The sequence below is a fragment of the Elgaria multicarinata genome, chromosome 2 (assembly GCF_023053635.1).
Source record: "Elgaria multicarinata webbii isolate HBS135686 ecotype San Diego chromosome 2, rElgMul1.1.pri, whole genome shotgun sequence".
NCBI lineage: Eukaryota > Metazoa > Chordata > Lepidosauria > Squamata > Anguidae > Elgaria > Elgaria multicarinata.
Window position 1 is genome coordinate 124,761,653 of NC_086172.1, and position 26,641 is coordinate 124,788,293.

Here is a 26,641-nt window from a genome sequence, read left to right on the forward strand (position 1 = left end):
GAGAAGCTGAACCACAGATAAGAAGGCGAACAAGATTACAAGGATGTAAAACTGAAGAAAGAAAGCAACAAGGTTTGAGCCACCCCCAATATTTTGCATGCATAACTTGATAAGAAACTTGTTTTGAGTGCCTTAGCAAATATCCTTATGACCTAGAACGACCAATAAGGCAGTGTTCCTGACCTAACCAATCAGGAGTGAAGGTGTGTGGGCAGCATTACCACTGTAATTCCTGGCACTGAATTTCAGACAAGAGCTTTAATTATACATTCAAATATAGGTGCTTCTCTGAGCACTGAAGAGTAGAGGCTGTGGCCTAGATTTCAACATCGCTGCTGCTGCTGCTTTTACAAGCTGTTAGAAGTGCTTTATCTGACTGGGTTTGTCTTGAGTAAATGTCTGGAAATGTTTGGAAATATCTGACTGGGTTTGTCTTGAGTAAAGCATTTTAACATACAGCTTTCAGAGTGATCAGGACCAACATGCTAACAGAATGGATTCTAGAACTATTAGAAAGTGCCCAAGTGGGGTTCTACACCTAAGAAGCCCTCTGTACATAATGGACTCCAGCATCGTGGGGGAAGGGAATACAAACTATGGCTGGAATGACTTACTGCAGCCCATAATACTCTAGATTGATTTTTTTCTTTTGTTGACATATGGGTGGGGTGGGGTAAGGGAGTACTCTTCTTCCTGCATGGCTGAATCCATGTCTATTCATGGGCAGGCTCTGTGCTTTTCCCCGTCCTGTACAGACTTACAATACTTATAATGAGCTGTTTTATTGGGCTGCAGGTCACAGTTTTATTTGCAAGTAGAGACCTATGACATTTATTAAAATGGGGGTGGGGTGGGGGCTAACCGCTTCCAAGCACTGGAGAGTTAAACTGGTAGTTTTTTGAGGGGAGCGGGGAGAGGCTTCAGGAATGGTTGATTTCTAACTGCACTCTCCTTCCCTTAACTCTGACTACTGAACTTCAAGGTTTATTGGTTTCATCAACAACAGTATCTGTTCATTCTCTTTCTCTCCTTTTGCTATTACATAATCAAGTATAGGATTTATTTGTTTATTCCTTACAAAATATTTATTTTTATCATTAGATTAAAAATGAGACAAAATCCTCTATAATGGTGCCACTTTTTCAATTCTTCTTAAGGTCTTAACTAGAACTTCGAATGCCAAGAGAGGTTCAGCTTCAGAGAGGTGAATGCCAGGTTAGTTCATAACAACAAAATCTCCCTCTATCGTGATTTGATTGGTTCACACATCACAGTAAGCCATCAATGGGTTAATTAACCCATGGAACACCAAAATGCATGCCTGGTATGTATAATTGAGACTTGGGTGGGTGAGCTGTGGGGCAGGTAACCTTTCCCAGCTGTGTCCCATTGAGTGTTTGGTTCTGCTCGAGAATAGGCTAAAGGGTTCAAGAGGGGTTGTCCTCGTGGTCTTTAGGAATTCCATCTCTCTCTGCCAGTCTGGAGTGTTTATATCTTGTGTTGGGCAAGCAGAGTGATAATTTGGGAATTTTGCTGGTGTACCCCCCACCCCCCCACCCCCCCTGCCCAGTAGTCTCTTTGCTTAAGCTGACAAAGGTTGCCTCAGATCTGGTGTCGAGCCCCCCACCCCCGGCTGGAGGATTGTCCAGGGGCACCTCAGTATTCTTGCAGGCTCCACGGGACAGCTCATGGCTGCCATGATGACCAGGGGGGCTGTCCCTACTTGCCATTGACCCAACACATGTAACAGGATACACATTAGACTTGGTTTTCTCTACTAGGCAGGAGCATAAAAGTCTGAAGGTGGGAGATTTTACAACTTTTCTCTTGTCATGGTTAAATTCCTTCCTGCTGAGATTTAGACTTAAGGCGGCTGTTCCCCTCTACAGCTTATGTCATAATTATGTCATAATCATATTATGTCAGTGCTCTGCCAGCTGCACTAGCTACCAGTCCATTTCTGGGCCCAATTTGAAGTGCAGATTCCAACATTTAAAGCCTTAAATGGGTTGGAGTCCAGTTAACTGAAGGAGTGTCTCCTTCCATATTTAGCTAAGCAGACAGTAATGTCATCATACAAGGCCCTCGTCCAATTGTCTCCACCAAATGAGACCAGCTGTGTGGCTACTAGAGAGAGGGCCTTTTTAGTTGTGGGCCCCATCTGTGGCATGCCTGGTACCTACATTATGGTCTTTTTGGTTCCAGGCGAAGATCTTTTTATTCTCTCAGGCATTTTAAGAACTCTTTCAATGTTTTAAACCTCTGCACTGTTTTATTTTTGCTGATCATTTTACTTTAGTTTTATTTTTTTTACTTTGTGTTATTAGATCTTTTATTATTGTTTTATTCTTTTAAAAAATTATTTATATGTTGCCCAGGAACTTTGATTACTGGGTGATCTAAAAGTGTAACAAATAAGTGCAACTCCGTTTATTCTCCTTGATCTCTTGGCGCCTTCCTTGGCATCCATTTGGAGCAGCTGTCTGAGATGGATGCGGGTGGAACTGTTCTGTGGTTGGACTTCTCATATTTGGCAGCTGTTTCCAGGAGGTGCTGGGGGGATTCTACTCAACCCTGTGACATCTTCACTTCAGGCTCCTGCAAAGCCCTATCTTATCCCCCATGCTGTTTAACATCTATATGAAACCGCTGAGTGAGGCAATTGGGGAGTTTGGAGTGTGTTGTCTCCAGGATGCTGATGACACACAGCTTTGTTTCTCCTTCTCTTCAGTCAGACATGTCTGCTGCGGGGGTGATGGATTGGTGCTTAGCTGCAGTAATAGACTGAAGGCTAACAGTTTGGGAGGCTCAATTCAGAAAGAGTGAGGCACTATTGGGAGGTGGTTCCTTATTCCAGATGAATGAGATTTGACCTGTTCTGGAGAGGCTGGGCTCCCATGAAGGACCAAGTGTGTAGCTTAGGGTTACTATCTGATCCATCACTGTTATTAGAGCAGGGGTATTGAACCTTGGTCTTGAGGGCCAAATCTGGCCCACCTGGGGTCCAAATCTGTCCTTCTAGGGTTTCCCGGATGGCCAGCACCCCCTTCTCTTAGCCCCTCCCCCTTTCCCCAAACCACAAGTTGTTGGGTGGTTTCCTGGCATTTGTGCAGTTTTTCCCCTATTCTAAAAGGTTGAAATGCATCTCCAAAGGCTTAGCTAGATTTATGCTTCAATATGCTGGTATTTTTGTGTGTGTTTTGACCCTGACCGGAATGTGTCCCCCAAGAACTTCTCTAGAACTGAATTTGGTTTTTCTGGTTTTGAACAATAAAGCCCTGGCTTAGAACCTGATGGAAGACCTCCTTCATACACGTACTTGCCTGTCTTAAAGCCGTTTATGGAGTCTCTCTTTTGAATGCTCCCTCAAGCTGAAGCATGGAGGATGCCTACAAGAGAGAGAGGGCCTTCCCAGTGGTAGCCCTCCAGTGCTCTCCTTAGGGAAGTAGTCCAGTGCCCATTGTTCTTTCAGTGCGAGGCTAGCACCCCTGGTAATGATAGTAAATTACTGGGGGAGTCAATTTTGGGGGTCAATATTATTGCATTTTGTATAGATTTTTGCTGCTATGGCAATCACATGCCAAATAACGGAGACAGCTGACTAGAATTACTGCACACACCAATTGGCTTTCCTTCGTTATGAGCTTTCTAAAGACTATGGGACAAACATTTTAAAATTATTTTGTCCCCAAGAATAAATCAACCCACATAAGATCTTAAGATACCAGAAGCTTCCTTATATCAGGTTAGACAATGTGTCTCCTAGCTCAGTATGGCCTACTGACTACCAGTGGCCCTTTGAAGTCTCAGGCAAATAGCACTTGCTACCTGATCCCTTTTTAATTGGCTGTGTTAAGGATAGGACCTGGGATTTTCTGCATGGAGACCTGTTGCTCTATCACTGAACTGTGATTATAAGAGCTGTAGATTGAAACATGAGAAGCAATGCTCTTGCTGGAGTGGGTTTGGATGGCATTCACTCAGTTCTCTCAGTGAGTGAACTTTGTGCTGATAAGTCTTCACAGTCAGCTAACCACCACAAGACGGTTCCCTAGAAGACACGTTGGCATCGTGCTCATCCAGACTCCATCAATGCCAAAATTACTAAAATTCCATACTGGCTCCAAATGTGGTATTTCTTCCCAGGACTCTGTTCCCTTGGTCCTAGTTTGATACTATACATCACACCAGTGTTTACTGCCCCCACCCCAATTTGGATCTATAGAGGACCTTAGCTTTACTTGGAAGAACTGTTAATATGATTAAACTTAAGCAAAGATGTGTTTGTAGGCTAAGAACCTACAGAAGCTAATGTTAGAATGGGGTGAGCTGAAAGTAGATGTCCAGATGTTTTGGACTCCAGCTCCCAGCATTCTTGACTATTGGCCATGCTGGCAGAGACTTCTGGGTCCTTATTTATTTATTTGATTTGTACCCCATCTTTCCACCAAGAAAAATGCCATTTAAGGAGGCTTATAATCATAGATTTGTTGAAGTCCGAACCATCTGGAGATCTACCTTCTGCCCATCCCTGGCTTAGAAAATGCCAACCCTCTTCTTCCCTCCCCTCAAAATGTGACCAACTTTGAACTTGCATAAAGAGTAATTATTCATGGATATATCTGCAGCCAATATATATTTTAAAAAACCTCTTATTCCCCACCTCCAAAGCATGATGTTGAAAAAGCTAACTCAGTCTGTTTCTCATTAATTCTGCTGCCTGTAGGTGAACTGGTGAACTATACAACCTGTGTTCTATTTTTAAAAGTGATTTTTTTTTAAAGGTGACTCCCCCCCCCCCCCCCATTTTCTCTCTCTCCAGTGATGGTTAATGTTTCAGTTGCACCATGATTGCCATCTAGTGGTTGAAATGTGTGTTTAGATTTCCATACAGGAGACAGATGCTTGTGCGTGATGGAGGAGTGCGTGTGATGGATAAGGAAAGGAATAGAGTGAGTGTATGTCGGGGAAGGAAGACTACATGCATAGATGGATGGGGAGTCTGTGAAGGTGAGTGACCCAGGCATAGGAACAGGCTACATGTGTCAAAACAACTGTAAGGAAAGTAGTAATTTATTTTATTTGTATCATGCTCCATTTTAGCAAATATACCTTTGCAAAATGCCTTCATAATTTGTATTTATTTCTGTAACCCAGTGGTTTAGAGCTAGCAGTCCAGTGAGTGAAACTCTGCTCAGAGAAGGACATTTCTCCTGTTGGAAAGCAGGAGTGCTGGTGGGTGGGTGGAGCAATTTTTGCCCTAATTCTGCCTTTCCCATGCAGCCCTATTTGTCTTATGAAATGTTGCACTGGAGGGTTGAAGGACCCATTGGAACATCATAGGAGGAGACGCAGGGAGCTTCCAGGGGGAAGGGGAATTGGGAAAAGTCACTTTGCCCTCTTCCTTCAGATGGAGTCTTTGCTGGATTGCTGACCCTCTAGGTTAGGTGATAATTGGTCCTTGCAAGTATCTTATGTCCCCGCATCCTCCCCATGACAAATGTGCTTCTTGATTGTCCCAGTTCCACGTTACTTTCACTCCCAGGTGCATTTTCACCATCAACCCACAAACACTTCTGCCACTTTAATTTTTAAAGTACAGGGGGACCTGGACTGTGTTCAGAGTCTTGTTGCTTTATTTTAAACAGGAAAACAAAAAGGCCATCAGCCCATCTTGAATATTGCAGTGGGCAGTAGAGGTGGTCTTCTGTTGCTGGGCATCAGGCTTCGCCCCCAAAGTGCCCAGTGATGCCGCTGCAACCAGCCCTTTCATGTTGATGGGAAGTGCCATCCACTTACTGTTGATCCTTTCAGGAGTAGCTGTCTTCGGAAGTAATCCACAAGTTCTCGCCTCCTCCATCAATTTGTTATATTATAAGATGCTGGAATTCTAGATGCTGAAACACTGATATACCTAAATCTGGGCCAAAATCTGAACTGATTGCATAGGAAAGATCAAGGGTGTCCTCTAGTGGCAAAATGAGTTCAACTCAGTTCTCGTCAGTGGAAAAAGCTGAAGGTGGAAGTCAGTGTATCTACCACCAAGCTGCAATTTTTAACAATTAGGCTGCAGCTTTAACCATTAACACCCAAATATTAGGCTGTTTGAAGAGAAGCAGAAGCATAGATCAACAACAAAAAGCATTAGGACTACACAATAATGGAAGTTTAGTGGGTGGTGGTGGGTGGATGGGTTCAAGTGTATATTGGAATAAGGCTCCAACTCAGGAAAGTTATCCAAAGAAAGCAGAACTAATGCTCATTGACATGAATAACAATTCATCTGTGAATATTCCGTATTCCTCAGTGTCCAGTTTGTATTTGCATGATCAGTTGAATACAAAATAAGAGCTGTACTATTCTTCCATTGGTAACCCTATCCACCCACAACGTAGCATGCTCTGGAGATACATTTGGACAGCAGATATGAAACAGTGCTGCAAAAGGGACATGATGGATGCAGCTCTCTAAACAGAAGGACCCTGTGTGGCATTGATACCCTTTTTCTCTGCCAATGTATCAGCAGCATTATCCCATAGGATTCCCTGAGGCAACCTGTGCTGGTAAGAGCGATGAATCCCCCGAGTATCACCCTCGTCCAGAAATCAGTCTCATGTCTGACTGGTTAATAGGGAGAGCTGGGGACAATATAAACTGGGGACAATATATCTGGACAGAGATAGCCTAGCTACAGTTATCCATGCTCTGATAACCTCTCGTTTGGATTACTGCAATGCGTTATATGTGGGGCTGCCTTTGAAAACGGTCCAGAAACTTCAGCTGGTACAAAACAGGGCAGCCCGCCTACTAACAGGGACTGGCCAGCGAGATCATATCACACCAGTCCTTCTACAACTTCATTGGCTGCCAGTCCAGGTCCAGGCCCAATTCAAAGTGCTGGTATTAACATTTAAAGCCCTAAACGGTTTGGGGCCAGGTTAATTGAAGGAATGCCTCCTCCCATATGTGCCTGCCCGGACCTTAAAATCATCCACAGGGGACCTTCTCGGTGAGCCCCTGCTGAAGGAAGTGAGGCAAGGTGGCTACTAGGAAGAAGGCTTTCTCTGCTGTGGCACCCTGGTTGTGGAACGAGCTCCCCAGAGAGGTTCACTTGGCACCTACATTGTTTTCTTTCCGTTGCCAACTGAAGACCTTTTTATTTTCTCAGTATTTTAACACCTAATTTAACTTAAACTTGAACTTTGCTGTTTTAATCTCATATTTTGACCTGTGTTAAGTTTTTGCTGTGTGGTTTTGTTCTGGTTGTACTTTTTATATTGTATTTTGTATTTGTGTTTTTAATTTGTTGGTTGTTTTTATGCTCATCATGGTTTTAATTTTTGTGAACCGCCCAGAAAGCGTCGGCTATTGGGTGGTATAAAAATGTAATAAATAAATAAATAAACTGACCTGTACTGTATTTGAAAGAGGAAGTTTCCCCATTATTCTGGAAATTTACGGAGAAAATACAAGGTTACCAATTTCAACAGAAGTGTGCCTGTTGTTAAAAGTTTGGGAGATGTTGCATAGGGATTGGAGAAACTCAGAAGAGACATCTCCCTTTCACCTGAATGGCCTGTAGTTTGCTGCCAAATTCTAATAGAATGTGGCCAAATTTAGCTTGTTTTCAAAGTAAATGTAGTCATTTTCACCTTCTGTAATGGTTCATCACTGAAAATCAGTGAATTGCCAGGATATTTTGCTGCCACTGAATTCGGTAGCATAACAGTGGCAGTTGGAATGCAGCACATCGGGGGAGGGCGGCGTACAGGGGCAAAAGTTACCCCAGTCCCCCTGAAGTTTTCCACTCCTAATCTAGAAATCCTAGTTCTGAACCAGATGCCTCCAGGAAATCCACAAATACATAAAGGCAATAACAGCCCTTGCTTAGCGGTTAGCATTCAATGGCATATTGGCTCTAAACGAAGAGAGTACATAGACACCATGAAGAGCCACTGATAAATTATCCTCCACAAATTTGTCTAATCTTTTGAAGTCACCTAAGCTAGAGGTCATCACCACATCCTTTGACAGAAAACTCTAATTACTGTTATCAGACTTGTGGCACTTTAAACACCAACACATTTCCTTTAATCTGCCCTGAATCTACTGCCAATCTGTTTCATCAGATGACCCACAATTCTAGTATTGTGAGGAAAAACTCCATTTTCTCCATATAATTTTATAAAGTTCAGTTCAACTCACCACATATTTTCTGGACCCTTGCTCATCATAGCTGATTCAGTTTAGCCGAGAGGGTTTGAGCGAGCTGGTACAGGGAGTGGTCACCACATAATTTTGTGAGGAAGGCAACCTCTTAAAGAGGCAGTGGTACAATCAACCCCCCCCCCCCCAAAAAAAAACCTCCTTGGACCCAGAGTTTTTTTAATAACTACTGCCTGGTGGTCAATACCTCCTTTTGGGGAAAGGTACTTCGAGAAGGTGGTGGCTATTCAACTACAGTTCTGAGATATGGATGATCTGGACCCATTCCAGTTCCGGCTTAGTTATGTAATGGAATCCATCTTGGTTGCCGTGACTGGTGACTTTTATTGCGAGACAGATTGTGTAACTTTCTCAGTGGCTTTTGATACCATCAATCATGGTATTCTCCTGGATCGACTGCGGATTGGGGGTTGGCAGCAGTTTTATGGTGGTTCTACATCTATCTGTAGATCAACTTCCAAAGAACAGCATTGTGGGACTATATGTCAACTTCCTGGCAATTTTGCTGTGGGGTGCCTCAGTGTACCATCTTGTCTCCAGTGCTATTTAAAATATGTATGAAGCTACTGTGTGTGATGATTAGGTGATTTGAGGTGAGGTGCCATAAGTATACTGATGAAACAGAGCTCTATTTCTCCATTAGATTCGAATCAAGAGGTCATCCATAACCTAGATTAGTGCTTGAATGCAGGGGCCAATAAACTGGGTCTCAATAAGATGGAGGCACTGTGAGTCGTTCCCAGGTCTGGGACTTGCAGCACTCTCCCTGAAGGAACAAGCTCACAATTTGGGGGTGCTCTTGGATTCACTACTGTCATTAGAGGCCAGGTGACCTCAATATCTAGGAGTGCTAAGACCAAGTGACCTGAATAGCTAAAATTGGTATGCTAACTGCACCTGTTCCTAGACAGAGATCGCCTAGCTATTGTGATCCACACATTGGTAACCCTGAGATTGGATTATTGTAATGTGCTCTACGTGGGGCTTGCCCCGAAGAGCTAGTTCTAAAGGTGAATTTAACTAACTGAACAGATGGTTTCCTGGAGCATTATGGGCCTTAGGCTTGGAACTGGCTTGTTAGTGTTGAGTATTCCCCAAATCTTTTAACACTCTTCAATCCGTTGGTGGACATACACAAAACCATTGGGAAAGAATAACTCCGATGTTTATAATTAGTTTGGACAATGATTGACAAACTAAGGTTTCATTATGTATCAATTTTATTGAAAATAAAAACTGTTGCTAACAAAGAAAAAAGTTTACAAACTTAGCTTTAATGAGCAACACAGAAAGACCGCTGAAGCTGCAGTAAGCAGGGGAGAAACATTTATTGTATTTACTGTATCACATCAATACATTTAAACATTTTAGGGTCAATTACAAGTATTTCAAGCAGATTCCCTCATTTTAGGTATGTGGAAGCCAGATAGTTTAGTGATCACAAAGTTGTTAAGGATTAACAAAGTACTATCTACTAACAAAAACTAAATCATGTCTTGTAAACCTAAGGAAAATGCCCTTTTACACTTTAGCATTAATAAATTCACATCACATTAAGCTTTTACGGAAATTTGTCTCAACAGTTTGAAAATAATCCTTCCCTATCAAATTTGACAATGTACTGCTTCCGATACCACATGTACCTGCAGTATTTAGTGTCACACTCTGGTAGCCATACAGAATAATGTATTCTTTGCAATATTAAAATAAAAACTTGATGTTTCAGTACAAGTGATGTCGTTTTAATTTCTAAAGGGCATCCTCTGTAATATGAGGCCTACTCAGACAACAGATTAAATATTCTAATCTGCTTTATTGAAGTCTTCCTTCTGTCGGAATAATTTCTAACAGGTACTAAATTATGAAAAACTTTGTACCCAGTTCAGATGAAATGGAGACATGCTTCGTGACCAGGGCTTATTCTCAACTAGCATTTCAAAACACAGTGTCTGCTTAACAAGGCAACAAATTAAACATCTTCCCTGTTTGCTACGTTTCATGTAATACTAGCTTAGAATAAGCAAAGCTATTCATTCACAATCAAAATACCCTCTTGCGCAGCACGACAGAATGGCTGTATATCAGGAATGCAATGTGGAGCTTCTCAAAACTGCAGGTAAATAGCCAGCTGAACTCAGCCATGGTGGTTTACTCAATGCTACGTAGAAGATAATCTATGTGCAAACAAAAAGCACAGCGAAAGGACCCTGAAAAAGTGGCGCCACAGTCCATGTCTTAAGTTCATCATATTCAACAGCAAAGACAAAACTCCAACATGTGTGAGGCTTTAGTCAGCAAGGCTTCACCTACAGCAGTACATAGTACATCTGGGTAATTACATTTTGCCAATTGAAATGGTTTTATTACTGGTTACAATTTACCTAACTCTATCAAGGGTGGAGTGAGGGTCAGTTTACATCCACTCTTCAGAGGTCTATGCTCACCTGATGAATTATCCCCTCCCCCATTCGCAACATATTCAAGCTTGTAGAAAATTTTGACTTAGAAATGAAATATTTATACACCTCTCAAAATACCTTAACTGCGGCTTTCGGCAGAGCTCGACCTAGAGCGAGACCTCTTCTTGGCTGGGGGGGGAGATGGAGAGGAATTCTGTGGGCCAGAGTGGTGGTTTTTCTCAGAGCCCTTCCTTTCCGGTGTACGGCTTCGAGAGCCCCTCTTTTCAGGTGTACGGCTCCGAGAACGAGACTTGCTGCTTGACTTGGAAGACCTTGCAGATCTAGACTTGCTGCGAGACCTTGAATAACTCCGTGAACGGGATCTGCTCCTATTAAATATTGAACAACTCAACAAAACCTTCAAAGGTTTCAAACATGCACATCCAATATTCATTTTTCATAAATGCTTTGTTTGTATCCGGTCTTGCACATTTCTACCACATAACTGGACCCTATCAAGTTCCTTTACAGTGGGTAGCACCTCTCCAAATAGGCAATATTACAGCCTGAATTAATTCTTTCAGCTTGCTCTGTATCTACAGAAAATCTTGAGAACAAGGGTCTCTCTTTTGCTCCCTGTCTCAGCTTACTGCTTGCTGGAGTGCCACCTCTGGAGGCAAAGAGAAGTGGGAACAAACATACAGAATCATTAGCTTGCAATTGTCAAGCTTCTCTTTTCTGGTCTTTCCCAAAGTATAAGTTACAGCTTGGATTCAAAATGCTCCTTTGGTGCATGTGTGCACAAGGGCTTCACTCTTTCCTTTCCGAACCGTAACTTTTCATATTGTAAACAGAGGTTGCTCTTGGAAGTTCACATGAGCTTTTTGGGGGGTGGGGGGTGGATTGTAGAACATTTTACAAAGCACAGAAATAGGAAAGGGGTACTCAAAAGCTCTGCTGCACATGCAGAAACTACCTTCATAGCCATTTGTATATTGGATCATGAATTGTAGTAAATGGCACTTCAAATCTGGACCTTCTATTATAGCATGCCCTGAGCTAGCAGTAGTTAGCTACCTAGCCTGAACCCTTGTAACTTATTATAGAGTAACACAAACCTATATTCAGAGCTAACTATTGTTCCTTCTGCTGCCAGTATAGCATCTCTTTCCTTCAAATACTACCTAGCTATATGCTTTGTAATGCATGGTATAGTGATCCCTGAAACAGCAAAAAGGTTTGCATACATTTTAGTAGTTGTGGTATACTAGCAGTACCAGCATATGCCATAATATTACTATTATGTCTACCTGGGCATGGTAATGGACTGGATGAGGGCTAATAAACTGAGACTCAATCCAGACAAGACGGAGGTACTGTTAGCGGGTGGTTCATCTGTCCGGCGAGCTGATGTTTGCCCTGTTCTGGACAGGGTTGTACTCTCCCTAAAGGATCGGGTCCGTAGTTTGGGGGTGCTCTTGGATCCAGAACTGTCACTTGAGGCACAGGTGAACTCAGTGGCAAAGTGCACCTTTTATCAGCTTAGGCTGATATACCAACTACGCCCTTATCTGGACAGAGATAGCCTAGCTACAGTTATCCATGCTCTGATAACCTCTTGTTTGGATTACTGCAATGCGTTATACGTGGGGCTGCCTTTGAAAACGGTCCAGAAACTTCAACTGGTACAAAACAGGGCAGCTCGTTTACTAACAGGGACTGGCCGACGAGACCACATCACGCCAATCCTTTTCCAGCTTCAGTCAAGGTCCGGGCCCGATTCAAAGTGCTGGTATTAACATTTAAAGCCCTAAACGGCTTGGGGCCAGGCTATCTGAAGGAACACCTCCTCCCGTATGTACCTGCCTGGACCCTAAGGACATCCTCAGGGGTCCTTCCCCGCGAGCCCCTGCCAAAGGAAGTGAGGCAGGTGGCTACCAGGAGGAGGGCCTTCTCTGCTGTGGCACCCCGGCTGTGGAATGAGCTCCCTAAGGAGGTTCACTTGGCACCTACATTATATGCTTTTAGACGCCAGGTGAAGACCTTTTTATTCTCCCAGCATTTTAATAGTCTATAAATAAATTTTAACTTGGTGTTTTAAATTTGTAATTTTGCATTGCTGCTGTTTTTATCTGGTTGAGCTTTTATATTGTATTTTATATTATGGTTTTATACTGTTGTTTTATACTTTGAATGTTTTTAATTTTTGTGAAACGCCCAGAGAGCTCTGGCTATTGGGCGGTATAGAAATGTAATAAATAAATAAATAAAATAAATGTCCATCAGCAGCAGGCAGAACAGATGTTTTAATATTGTGTTCTGCAAGCTACTTTCAACAGGATTCCATAAATCCACCCATCTCTTCACCAGTGGCAACAACCTCTTCCTTCCTTGGCGAGTGTCTATGCACCACTACCACACATCCACCCAAAGGGTCCCTTCACTTTTGCTGATGCCTCCTGCAGACGCCCAGCATGATGGAGAGAAACAACTCTTCCTTTCTTGCACAGCCAATCTGGAGAAGTAAAGGAGGAATGGTCCCTCGCCTCACCCCCTCAGGACAGGGGCAAAAGGCGGAAGCAGCAGGTTCAGGGACTTTCACTGTTGTGCGTGCTCTCTGTTGTTGTCCTCCATCGTACCTTGCACAATTTAGTTACCAAGACATGTGGACTATATGCACATGGACACCATTCTCCTGCTGGTGCTGCTATGCTGGTCTCAGCCACCAGTGGGCAAATTGTGCTGCCTGAAGAGCAAAGCAGAACCTCTAGAGAAAAAGTAGGAGCCACTGGAGAGAAAGTATAAAGTGCAGCTAGCTATTGGTCTGTGAATCCTGTTTCACTTTCAGCAAGTCAGCAGATTCATAGGAAGTGAAATAGTGCTTGGAGGGGGTTGCTTTCAGGATGGGTAGGTTTAAACTTCCCTATTCTCTCCTCTACTTTGACGTTGCCAAATAGACCTAGTCTCCCCACCTCTATTCCAGATGAACATGGTAGACAGAAAACAAAAAGGCACAGCGTGTTCGTAAAATGCCATCAAAGGAAGTCAAGCTTAACTAAACAACCATCATTTTTCTTCTTATTTAGTGGCTGCTTACTGGGTTCTCTGCCATTTGTATAGCTGGCTACAAATATTGCTGGTTTGTAGCCAGAGGTGAGCAAAGATGGGAGTCAATCTCTTCCCAAAATCATGATTGGAAGGGAGATATTGTGAATGTCTCCGGGATGTTCCACAGAGCCTAATTTCTCATTCAGCGAAGTATAAATTTGTTTAGCTACCTCAAGACTCTCAATTTGATGCATACTCCTGGTCTTCTTACCCAGGGCATGAAAGCAGGCATCAAGTAAGCTACTGGGTGGGTTCATGATGTATCAATTTAAGAGCTTTGTTCTATCATATTCAATAATTTGGAAGTAATTGCCACTGCACACTGTGGGACTTATTCCTAAGTAAGTAAATACACGGGAGGGAAGAAGCTAAGAAGTGTGAAAATAACCAAATAGCTTTTGGGATAATGGACTGTTAGAGCAGTACGACAATGGAACCAATGACCTAGGGAGGTTGTGGGCTCTCCCACACTAGAGGCATTCAAGAGGCAGCTGGACAACCATCTGTCAGGGATGCTTTAGGGTGGATTCCTGCATTGAGCAGGGGGTTGGACTCGATGGCCTTGAAGGCCCCTTCCAACTCTGCTATTCTATGATTCTATAATTCTATGAATTACCTAAATGGGTTGCCAAAATGATGATGAAGCAATAAATGTTTGAAAGTATTCCTCTATATAGGGTGTGGACAGCGTACCTTTTAATCTCTACTCAGAGGCCCTATTCTCCATCTAGTCTCCTCTTCCATTGGCAGGAACATTTATCAGCTGCTGATACAGAGTATACTGTAGAAGAACAGGATCCAACAGCTGGCTAGTACAAAATAATGGCTGGCTACAAGATCCTGGAAGATGTAGTTGTAATTAAGCACACAGAGTGCAGTTAATATTCATGATTAGCCAGAAGTGGAAGATTTGGGGCTGCAATATATCCTGAATATCCCAAAAGCGAGGGTCGTTTCTCCAGTGTTGACATTTTACTGTCCATCAGATGTGCTTACGTAGTAACATACCTGCGCCTTTTGCGATCTTCAATTAATTTAATTCTGCGCCCATTCAACTCACTGCCATCCAACTTGTCCAATGCACTCTTCATGTCACTGGATGATGCAAACTCAACAACACTGTATAGCCATAAGCAAAATTGCCAAATAAGTTGATGATAGTAGACAGGAAAGAAATATTTTGCGTTTACTACACTTGAAAAATTATAGATCCTTTCCTTGCTTGGATTAGTAATGATCCTAGTCTCCTTCAATACCTATTATCGGCTCAATATTGCAATAAATAAATATTGACGCTCAATTCCCAAACCCTTGAAAATTCCAAGATGTGACCTAAAGCTTTCAGAGCACAGGGAATATGCTCCTTGTCCCTTCTTTAAGACTTTCAGGTGATCACTCTTCTATTTGTAGTCAAAAATATTTGGCATAGTTATTTAGGAAACCTATCTGGAAATAGAGGTGCACAGGAGTAGACAACTTTATTTCCTTTGTTTCTATCCTATGTACACTGCAACAACAGGTAACAGCCTTATCATAATGTTTGGAGCTAAATAAGCTTGAGGTAACAAAGAACAATACATATAGTTCAATGAACATAAAGGGGCTTTGGAATTCTGATTCTGAACAGAAGCCCCCTATACTCTATGTCAAATGAACACTGAAACGGATAGGACTTTCGAAAGCTGTGTTTTATACGGCAGGTCTGCTGTTTAACCCAATGCCCCCACCCCACCCCCGGCTCAATATATATATGAAAACAGTTATTTGGATGTAGGCCATTCAATGCATTGGATACAAAATTTGATCTTACCCTTCATTTGGATTGTTTCTGTGAGCATCTACAAAAGTCACTTCTCCAGCCTTTCTCATGAAATCTTTCAAATCCTGCAGTAAAAGTTACAGTTCAGCTTAGAAAATGAAGCTAGAACTCAAGATATAGTGTTAAACACGCCTCCTTGTTATGGCTAAAAATTATAGTAAAATCCCATACATTACAGCTATAATGAGCAAAATTAAGCTAATCACATGGCTCAGTTATGGCAATATAACGTATCATTTAAAGGATTACCACATATATTTTAACTACCTCACATATGAATGGTATTATTAAATGCAAGCATTTGATCAAAACTGAATTCTCAGTTCACTTGTATATTAAAGGTTTGCCTGCAAACATTCTTCCTGTTCTCTATATAAATTAAACACAAATGTCTTTATTAAGTTAATGCTAAGATTCTGCCACAAGCTGTCAAAAGGCAGTAGTAACCACTTTTCTGGTTTTTGACAGTCTCTGACACAACCTCAGTGTTATTTTAACAGAGACTTGCATTTAATGTAATTGAGACTGAGTCTATGTTGCAACACTACACAACTTAAAGTGTTAAAGATGCTTTAAAACAAGCTGTTTATGACTTATTTCTTAACCTTTACAAAGTGCCCCAAATAATAGCTGACATTTTATAGCCACAGGCTACTTACCACAACATACCACAAGTGGTCAGATGATATAAGCAGGTACCTTAAGCAAAGAGTCGCTTGTCCAATAATTGCCTAGCAGACCAAGAGGAACTCCCTTACATGGGAGGGGCAGAGGAATGGATCATAGCAATGTGCTTCAGGGGGATGTACCAGAGACCCTGAAAGCACTGGACACAGTCTCCGGAAGCAGCTCTAGAACCTGAGGTTGACCTGTGCTAGCCAATCGAGCTGTGGGCCAACCAAGATCTACATCGCCAAGATAGGTGTGTCATGGGTACCAAAGGGAAAACTCAGAACAGGCCAAGCCCTAGAAATTCAGCCACTAGGAACCCCAACCTCTTGGGTTCTTTCTCCTCCACACAAGAGAAACGAGGGCTAACCCAAAGCAAGGCTGTTAAAAGAGGTTCAAAATGAACTTGGTTAGAGATATATTTGTGAAAAAAAAAATACAAACAAAAAGCCTAAAACTGAACTACAGATTACAGGATGCCTCAATTTATTTAGTGTTTAATAAAAGTTCAGTTTAGTTTTTATAAACTAGCATGTGAATCAAACACAGTCTGAAAACCTGAACCTTTATCCTAACACAAAACAAGCTTTAAGAGCAGACATCATGGAAGGATTCAGTTCTACCACATACTGAGCACTCTAGCCCAAATTCTGCATGACATTTATACATGCACATCTCAAATGTATAGTAAGACCTACTGATGGCAAAGATTCTAATCACACTTAAACAATGGGCACGAAAGCTTTGTACAGTCAAGACTGAAGTACATAGCATCTGTAGGACTGAATCCTCCCCATACAAAGCTTACAACATATAATGCAAAATGATGTTAAAAATACTTCAAACTGATTATATCCACAATACATAAGAGACAAAGCCAAAAATTGTTTATCAATCCTTGCGGAATTTCCAATTGTTTAGCTTTGATACTACAAGTGAATGTGCATACAAGGGCACTTATCTAAATTTAAAAATTTCATGACACATTTGAAATCTGAATGCTTATCTATTGTACGTCTAATGTTAAACAATATACATCTCAAGAAGGAAAACGTGTACAGAAGTTCACAGCTTAAATATTTTTCTCTATAACTCAGTCAGACAAAGCATAGAAATCTGAAATCTCTGTACATCAACACCTTTTCATTAAAAAAAAACCCTCAATGTTTCTGGCTTTACCATCTTAAGCATATGGAGAACTTGCAAAGGGCAGGGGGAAATCAGCTGTAACAAATATGCACTATCAGGGGTTACTGGGGTTCTGGACTTTAAAAGGAACCAATCAACAGGAGATTGTGACACTTTTAAACACCAGAACATACTGGCTTTGAAAAGCAGATATATGTACTCTTATCTTGAAGGTTTTTAGTGCATGCTAGGATCATGAGATGCTCATTAGTGAGTTTTGAACATCCAGAGAATTTTTGAGCATAAATAGAGCCTTGTCTCTGTGCTACTCATCTATGCTGCTCCTCCCTCAGCTGCAGGGCTGCCTCTCACTCTCTCCTAGAGGTACTTACCTGGGGCAATTGCTACTCACATCAAGGGAACAGCTAATTTTATTCTTTTAAATCTCACTAAAATAAATGAGATAGCCACAAACTGATTCCAATAGGCTTTGAAAGCTTATTTTGTTAGCTTATTTTTCAGATTACATCCCAGGACTATGATCTTGTACCTAGTTAAGTATGCTCAACCTTAACAAACCAAAAATCATGGGTTGAAGTCTTTGTAAGGGTTTCAAGTTATGGTAATTTATTTCATGCAATCCAGATATATACCAAGAGACAAGGGCTTGAGCAGATGCTATATTTAATTATGTTAAAATGGGAAATGATGCATTAGAAACTTCTGGGGCTCCTGCTAAAACTTTTCTGTTTCAAAGCTTATGGAAATGATAAAGTAGGGCATATTTTATGTGTTGATACACTAGTTAGTGAAGACAAATGGGCATGGATGCAGTATGGCAAAAAAATCTTTCTGACTTCATAAGGCAGGTATTAATATTTGTCAACCTCTCCTGAAGTTAAAATCACCACCTTCTTCCAAGCATAGTATAAACTCTAAGCACTATAAGATAAACTAATACCTGCAATAATTTAGTGTTTCTCATACAATTGGTAATCTCACCTATACCAAAAACATACATGACTTTTCCATAAAACAGCCAGTAGTTTGTATCATGGCAGCAAAACAGATTTGAACAGAAAATGCTTACTTGCTTTTCAAGACCCTGCTTTTATATTGATTAGAAAAAAACAACATGTTGTGTGTTCCCCTCCTTAATCTAAGGCTGGATTCACTCATGCAAAAGCAACACAGTAGGTGCTTTAAAATGGAACCATGTTGCTCCATGCAGCAAGCTGCCGGGTGAAGCAGCCTAGCAAATGGTTTTAGCTATTTTTAAATACACTTCTGCAGAGCCAGGCAAGGCACGAGGCGCCCAGTGAAAACTGCAATACAAGCCAACGTCATACAAACAGCTGGCCATGAGAAGCAACCTCCAAGCAGCTACTGCAGTGCTGCTACATGGGTGAACTACACCTTAGAGCAGCAATGGGCAACCTGTGGCCCTCCAGATGCTTTGGCTGGCAACTTCTGTCATCCCTCACCACTGGCAATGCTGAGTAGGAATGATGGGAATTGTAGGCTAAAACATCTGGAGGGCCACAAGTTGCCTGCCCTTGCTTTAGAGCAAAGCGAGGGCACCACGCCATTATTGTACATGTAAATCAGACATCAGTGTACTCATACTAGATATAGAACAGCAGAACTGCCAGAACAAACATATTAGTCATAAATAAACTGATGGGTTTGCCTAAGGGCTGCTTCTGATGTTATATTTTCCCTACTTACGTTTTAAAAATGTATGTAAAGCATACAGAAAGTGGCTGAAGTAGCTGCTTCTTTATAACGTCAGGAAGGACAGACACAAATACAACATACACAAACTTCTGAAAATGTAGTGGGAGGTTTGTGGTACACAGATCTCAGGATGAATTGTTAGAATAGTGACATACAAGTATAATCAAGAGACCACTGCATCTGACAGTTGTCAGTAGAGGAGGAAGAGAGTTCTCTCCATCAACCTGGCTGGGACAAAATTAATGGAAGAATATCCATAGTAGCTAAATGGAACCTCTGTATAAAGGAGCAGCATAACTCTGAATACCAGAAGTTGGGAATAAAAGACAAGGAGAGCAGTTATGTCATGCCCTGCATGTACACTTTCCAAAGGGATATGCTGGCCATTACTAGAAACCAGATACTAGACTAGATGCCCCCTGGATGTGATTCAGTGGTGCTCTTCAGTACTTAAAAAGAACTGCCATTGGGCTCCTCTTTTCTGAGTGAGACCGTTACCAGTGGTCAGCCTACCTGATTATACGTAAAGTGAATGCTGCATCTCTAGACTGACCGTGGATTTTGGTTTTGTCTTCTAACTCCAGTTGGGTCCTATTTATTAGGTTTTAAGGCATTGTGGAAGGTACATACATATTCTGTTCTTTGTATAGCACTTAGCAGAATTTTGAACATTTTAATTATAATTACAAAGTTTTGTTTTTTTCTAGCTATTTTACACCATGTTTTTTTCTAAAATGCAAGGAGGGAACACTGAATGCAGCCTCTTTCAGAGGAGTCCCACGTTGACATTAAAAGAATACTAGGACAAAATTCAAGTGGCTGAAAAACTGGCACCCCATTCCTCTCAAGTTTTATATTTATCTGTATGCTGCCTTGAGCAAATTCTTGGAAAGGCAGTATTAAATCCTTTAATTCTGGAGATACAGTAGCATTTTAACATTAAATATGTGTATTTTGTTCTAAAATGTATTCAGTTGGTAAGTTTCATTTTTTTCACACAAACAAGGAACCACCAAATGCCTGTGGCAAGCTTCTGTTCATCCCTCACGTGAGTCTCTCAACCTAGGGCAAGCACATCCCGCCTTTCACAATTTACTATGCCAGCTCACTTGCTTCAGGTTCCTCCCCTCCCCACGCCGCAAATAATAGAATGCCTTGTCTCTTTACTTTCAGCTAAGATTATTGTGCAGTATGTTAAATAGATTCCTGCAATTATTCGCTTGACAGTTCTCTTGTTCCTGTATTGTGCAATTACTCCCAACCTGTTCCTACTCTTTCTTCCTCCCTTCAGGTGCCAGAGAAAATCCAGTTTGAAGAACAGATGTTTACAGCATCGTTAAAAAGCAAGGCATTTCCCATGTTGGAACCAACATCAATTAAGGTAAAATTGAGGTTAGATAAAATGACAACTGTATAATCATATCATGATTGTGCTGATCAAAATGAATGAAGGTTAGAACTGGTGCTCATTTAAGCACAATAGACCTAACTGTTCATAAAGGCAGGAGGAGAACTCAGGACATGATGTAAAGAGAACGTGGGGTTGCTTGTTTTTAAAAGATGTAGCCTTCAATGTGGATGCAACCATTACACCCAGAAACTGATGGTTGAAACATTCACAGTTGCAGAAGGACTTGCACAGATACGTTAACATGTCCTGAATGCATGCTACAAGCTATACAGCAAAACTGAAGCTTCTTTTTCAGACCTTCTTTGTAAGAAAGCATTATACAAATATAGTATTATAAAAGCAAAGGCTACCATGACTTCATAATCAGCTTTAAGTTAGATGAGATATATGGGCTAATTTCTTAAACCTACTGCATTTAATTCACATATTTAAATATTACTTTACTGGCTCAATGAGATCTGTTTCAGATTCGGAGTTGGATCCAGATTTAGGTGGGTGCAACAAAACTAGTGAACATGGACTTCCCAGCCCTCTCCCCATGTCAGTCCCTTGAGCCTGTTGAAAATGTTACACAAAAGAAGGTGCTGAGAAGTGTGCTTCTGCCAGCCCCATTGCACATGCCTAAATCTGGAATCAACTCTTAGAATTCAAAGTCTATGAAGCAGTGGAAGATTAAATAGCTTTGCTAGGTATAAAAGCTAAATGAGACAGGAAGCTATTCTGAAGGCAGTAACGAAAGGGAAGAATCACAAGTAATGTTCAGATTAATGGTAAATATTATTCATTTTATCAAGGATTGTTTGGTATAGCAAGCCTGCCAAGCTAAAGGCCATCTTGCACAGCAGAGATGGCAATTGGTCAGAAGAATATATGTGGTAAAATACATATGTGATTATACATGATGGGATACACAAGTTTCTCCCCATCCAAGCATACACACACTTGCATGGAATCTATAATGTGTAAAGCAGCTCTCAAGGGACTGAAAGACTGCAACCAAGAACTATTTCTTATTTATCTAGTATGTGAAATAGCTAACTTAACCTGCCACCATTTTTATGTGGACAGTATCAATCTATTTGTGTCCAATGGACCCCTTTAAAATCCTAGCTAGAAATAAAGATTATGATTGGTTTTAAAATGACTCATTTAACAGGGGGGGGGGGGGGAGAACCATGATGTTATTGGCAATCACATTCCAAAAACAGTTAACACAAAAACTATCAGGGTACATTGAACCTCACAATATTAACAGAAGGTAAAGCAAAATAGAAACAAAAAAAATACCTAGGTACATTACTAGTTTCATAGTAAATAATGGAAGAGGACCCAAAGAAACCCGGCATTTTTTATATTTCAAAAGAACATTACAATTAAGAAATCAGTGCTGCAAGTTTGTACTATGTTAACTCCTGTAATAAGATAAAGCCAAGTTGGAGCAAAACTCACCCCTGAGGGTCAAATTGCTCTTGGGGTCCAACAGACCCTGAAGTCCTTTTGGGTTTTTTGGGTGGTGGTGGTACAGAGGAAAGTAAAGATTTTATTTTTTTACAAAAACAGAAAAAATCTATTTCAGTACTCTGTGAACCACATAAAAATGGAATTTATGATACAGGAAAAATGCTAAGGTTTTCCCTACCCTATTTTGAGAAACTGCTGGAAATAGAATGGATCAGAGTTAGCTCTCGGTGTTTGATCATTACACTTTCCCATTCGTTTCAACAGGGATAAATCGGATCCCAGATAGTTTAGCAAGTTAAATAATAAGTTTTTGAAAAATTGAAAGGGGGAAAGACATGAGAAACGACAGGGTAACTGACCCCCATGGTTGTTGAGGAGTACGTGGAGTATGAAGTGGTTCAGGTTTGCTAAAAACGTTTACAAATATTTCAAACCAGTTGAGGTAGATGCAATCTCACTGGCATAGAAGTGTTAAAAGGGCAAAGATCTGGTGGACACCTTAAAGGCAAAGAGGTTTGTGGCATAAGCTTTCAGGCATAAATAACGTGTTTCTCATCACTTGCAGGGAAAAAGAACAAAAGCTATGACTTTGCAAGAAAACTAGTCTCAGTGCCAATATTTATTACCAAATTCATGTACAAGTTAGATATTATTTAAAATACATGTTAGCTACTCAATCTAAGCCACAATCCCCTTTCACTAAATGCACAAAATTCCTTGCATTAGGAATGCAAACTTTAACCATGTACCCATTCTGTTCATTCTATTGAAGCCAGATACAAACTGGAAACAAGCTGCAGACCTTCCCATTGAGCGAGACATGCCTTTTAATTGAAAAGATTAATGCTTTAAAATTGACTTTTCACTATTCTTATTAGATGAGGATTATAGTTGTCCAAGAAACACTAATCAGCTGTTGAGTTTTAAAAATGAAAGATACTGCTTAAACGTTTATTCATTGATATGTAAATTAGAAAACTTTAAGCCTTAGTTTTAATAAAAATATTCTGACTGATTTAATTGTAATCTTAAATTTTATGCCTCCTCCTTCAGGAAACAAAAAAACATGTTTTGCGTAAACAAATGTTATTTTAAAATCAAGTCCAACTCACCTGCCAACTCACACGTGAAGAAAGATTCTCAACTATAAGTCTGTGTTCAGTACGAAGAGGTGGACCATACTGGCTACAAGAGAAACATATTTCCCATTACTGTTCATGTATACCTCCTGCATAAAACTGAATTGCATTCTGCTTTGATGGATTGTTTCATGTGGTCAGCAAACCAGCACATCTTCACAGAAACTTAGCCACTCTCTATTTCAATGGGGATAAGGCTATAAGGCAGTTGCTTACTGTTTATAGTAGAAAAGGCAAGTTGAATATACACCAAAATGACAAGACATGGGCCAAAAGACTACAGTCCAGTTCACACAGATGTGTTCATCAGCTGATGACCTCCAAGTGTGCAACAGCCAAACACAAGAAAGCTTTCATAATTGAAGGCATCACCTAAGATGATTCTTTTCCAATGGAGTTCATACATTTAGCAGACTCACATCAAGTGATGAACGTACATGCATGAATCAACCCAAGGGGGATAAGTGCATGCTTACTAGAGTAATATGGTACTTCAATAAGCTGCAGTGAGCTGAGGCACTATCTAGCCCATTTTGTATTAATACATTTGTGTTATCTGCCTTATTGTCATCAAAACACCAAATGTTATAAAGTGATAATATGAGCAACTGTAAACTGTACATTGATTTCTTCAAGTTAGCTTCCAAAATCCATTCCAAATGGTGGCTCTTTCTTATCACATAAAACGTGATAACTAACATGCTCCTTTTGGACATTGAAGCAGAGGCAACTCCATTTCATTTGCACATCTCTAAATGTCCCACATTTTCAGAATATCCAGATCTTCAGAGCATTTAAACAGAAGTTCCAGAATCCCCAAACTAGCAGGCCGAGTCCTACTTTTCATTAATGGAAACAGTAGTCTCTTCTTGTCTGGCACCATGTGCCGATGTGATGAACGTGACTACCATGCCAGATGCCCATGAATGTCAGTCACATATCCTACTTTAAAAGTTTACTTTTAGCCTGGACCTTGGATCGCTCTTACTGCAGGGACTTCACTGCACTAAAGAAAAGAGAATCTAAACAGCATGCTTCAATGTGCAAAATTGGATCCCAATGTGTTTTTTAAAAACACGAGAACGGCAAGAAGGCTGCCTCTGGATGAAATGCAAAAACACTGTTTCAAAGCAATACTTTATATAATAATTACAAGTGTTTAATTAATTTCATGTAGTGAAATTAAACAGCAGCTTGTAGTAGAACAATAAACAGTTTACATGAGAGAAATATTTGGGGCAGGATCCAATGCTGCCCACGGATTAACGGGACCCACGAGTAGCGCAAGAGTAAGCTAGCAGTTGTGGAAGCAAGCTGAAATAGTGGGAATGCTTGCTTCTGGAATGGGGCAGGTCAGCAGAGCTTCTAGAAGGGAGCTCCACTGACGTATCCCATTCCAGAAACAAGCATTTCCACTCACTTTCAGTACTGCTTTAAGAAGCACTAGTTCCTGCCTGTTGCACTCGCAGTCAAGTCCCACGGAACTAGTGGAGGTGCCGTGGCAGTACTGAATAGTGCCCTTTAAAAAGTAATATTTTCTACAGATATACATTCTATAATGGCCTTTGTAAATTGCAAACAAATGTTGGCCTTATAGAGCATTCCTTGCAGATCTCTAATTTTGTTTTATTGCAAGTTCTGCTAAACTTAACGTATTACTAGCATTTATTTCCTGGATCACAATAGCACTCATCAGCAGTCCATCACTCTCTCATCCAAGATTGTAACACAGTCCATTTATGCAAAGCCCAGTAGAGCAGGGATAGGCAACCAAATGCCCTCCAACTCCATCATCCCCAACCAGAATGGCCAATGAAAATTATGGAAGTTGGAGTCCAAAACACTTGGAGGGAACCAAGCTGCATACCTCTGCAGTAAGGTTCATACAGGATCAGAGCTCTAAGAGTGAAGTTTCTCCTCTGACAAAACTGGTCTGCTGATTATAACTTCTGCATCACAATCAGTATTAATGGACATAAAGAAGGTATCAGATGCTACTGATAAATCCCTTCAGCTAGTTACAGAGTGGTAATTAATGATTTCACTGACACACCTCTTTCTCAGCTTCAAAGATGATAGTTGGATCTCAGCATCTTCAATGAACCAATTGTTAGCACAAGATTCTGTGCAGTTATACAATCATGGAACTACACTACCTAAGATTAAAAAGTTAAAGAGGACTAGAGAAATCCCAGCTGCCTGGTCATACAAACACGTTGAAATCTCAAGCAGCTACTTAAGAATGTGAAATATTTAGCAGTCCTTAATGTATGTAGAATGTTCAGACATATATTCTAAAAGTTTACTTCACAAGTGAGGTTACATTAAAAGAGAACAGATTTCTTACCTAGATCCACCCCCATAAGACTGGTAATAATTGAACCGTTGTGGGTATCTGCCCCTACCCCCTCTTCGGGCTCTGGCATGTTCAATCGTAACTCTTCAATATAAAAGAAAAATATACACATCACTTATTTAGTACTTCAATCTTTTTCTATTAAAATGAATACATGAAGAATAGGCATCCTCCTCCAAATTATTCAAATAAATCAAAGAAAGTAATTTGGGGTACTTGAAAACAAAAGCAAACACTAACCTACTCAGACCAGTGCAACCAAGATAAACTCTCATCCTCACTTTATCTTGAAGTTCTTCAGACATCCATCTGTTACATACAACTTAAACTGTTCACAAGATTCCCGAATAAGAGATTTAATGTATTTGTTCAAGGGTTGACAAAGAGACTGACTAGAAAGTCAAGCCAATATATTGCTTGCCACAAACCCCCTCATCAAATCCTCCAGTCATCTCTCATTTCTGTCAAGGAATAGAGAAGGTAAGGAACAGTGGGAGAGAGACTTCTGATGGGTCTTATCCAAGCTTCTGCACAAGTGAGACAAGACTCCACCACTCTCCCAAAGTCTCTATGCTTGCCAGAATACAGGAGGGAGCAGTGGGGTTCTTTCTCATTCATGATGGAGTGTGAAGAAGTTTCTTTGTGCTTTTCCTTGTCTTCTCCAGATCACTTTAAGGTGGATTCCTGCACTGAGCAGGGGGTTGGACTCAATGGCCTTATAGGCTCCATCCAACTTACTATTCTGATTCCATGAAAATGTAAAAGAGAAAAGACTGTCTCTCTTCCTTACACTCCCAGCCTCCAGTCTGCAGACAGCGCTACTTATCCGCCCCTGTTCGTATCCCTGAATGAGCCAACGTAGTCGGTGGCCATGTTATCCCTCAGCGAAGCACCATTTAGCATAAAAATGCCAGCTCACTGTTTTATGTAAACGCCTTTTAAACAAATGGCAGACACAGAATGGCCAGTTACGCAAGATTCCAGGGTGATTGGTTTATAGTCACCATTTATGCAACATTACACTTATGAAAAACCCAAGCTGCCCATTTTTCGCAAAAGTGTAGCTCAGTGAGGGATTGGGCTTGTACAGCATAGTAAACAGGGGTAAGTGGGCGGCTGGCAAGCAGTGCGGACGGAGGTGAATTTGTCCATCCCTAGGTGTGTGGACAGGATGCTGGGCATCCTTGC

General features: G+C 41.0%; 1 protein-coding gene and 1 long non-coding RNA gene across 6 annotated transcripts in view; one reads left to right on the forward strand and one right to left on the reverse strand.

Annotated features, from left to right (window-relative positions):
• LOC134392863 (uncharacterized) lies at positions 1-23,211 on the forward strand. 3 transcript variants are annotated; one of them, XR_010025069.1, is made up of 4 exons: positions 1-72; positions 1,158-1,215; positions 20,378-20,467; positions 23,012-23,211. It is a non-coding gene; the product is annotated as an uncharacterized LOC134392863 (long non-coding RNA). The 3 variants fall into 3 exon arrangements; XR_010025070.1 differs by lacking the exon at positions 23,012-23,211 and adding an exon at positions 4,883-5,010 and having other exon boundaries at positions 20,378-20,471; XR_010025068.1 differs by lacking the exon at positions 23,012-23,211 and having other exon boundaries at positions 20,378-20,471.
• The window catches only part of LOC134392862 (serine/arginine-rich splicing factor 5-like), a 24,152-nt gene continuing 6,939 nt past the window's right edge, over positions 9,429-26,641 (reverse strand). For 2 of the 3 annotated variants that reach the window (XM_063117577.1, XM_063117576.1), the window contains exons 5-9: positions 25,445-25,537; positions 23,071-23,143; positions 15,544-15,617; positions 14,742-14,852; positions 9,429-11,014 (exon numbers count right to left, since the gene is read on the reverse strand). In XM_063117577.1, coding sequence (XP_062973647.1) covers positions 10,765-11,014; positions 14,742-14,852; positions 15,544-15,617; positions 23,071-23,143; positions 25,445-25,537 — 601 coding nt within the window. In that variant the 3' untranslated portion in view covers positions 9,429-10,764. The remainder of the gene's footprint in view (positions 11,015-14,741; positions 14,853-15,543; positions 15,618-23,070; positions 23,144-25,444; positions 25,538-26,641) is intronic. The other variant, XM_063117578.1, reaches the window with a different exon arrangement.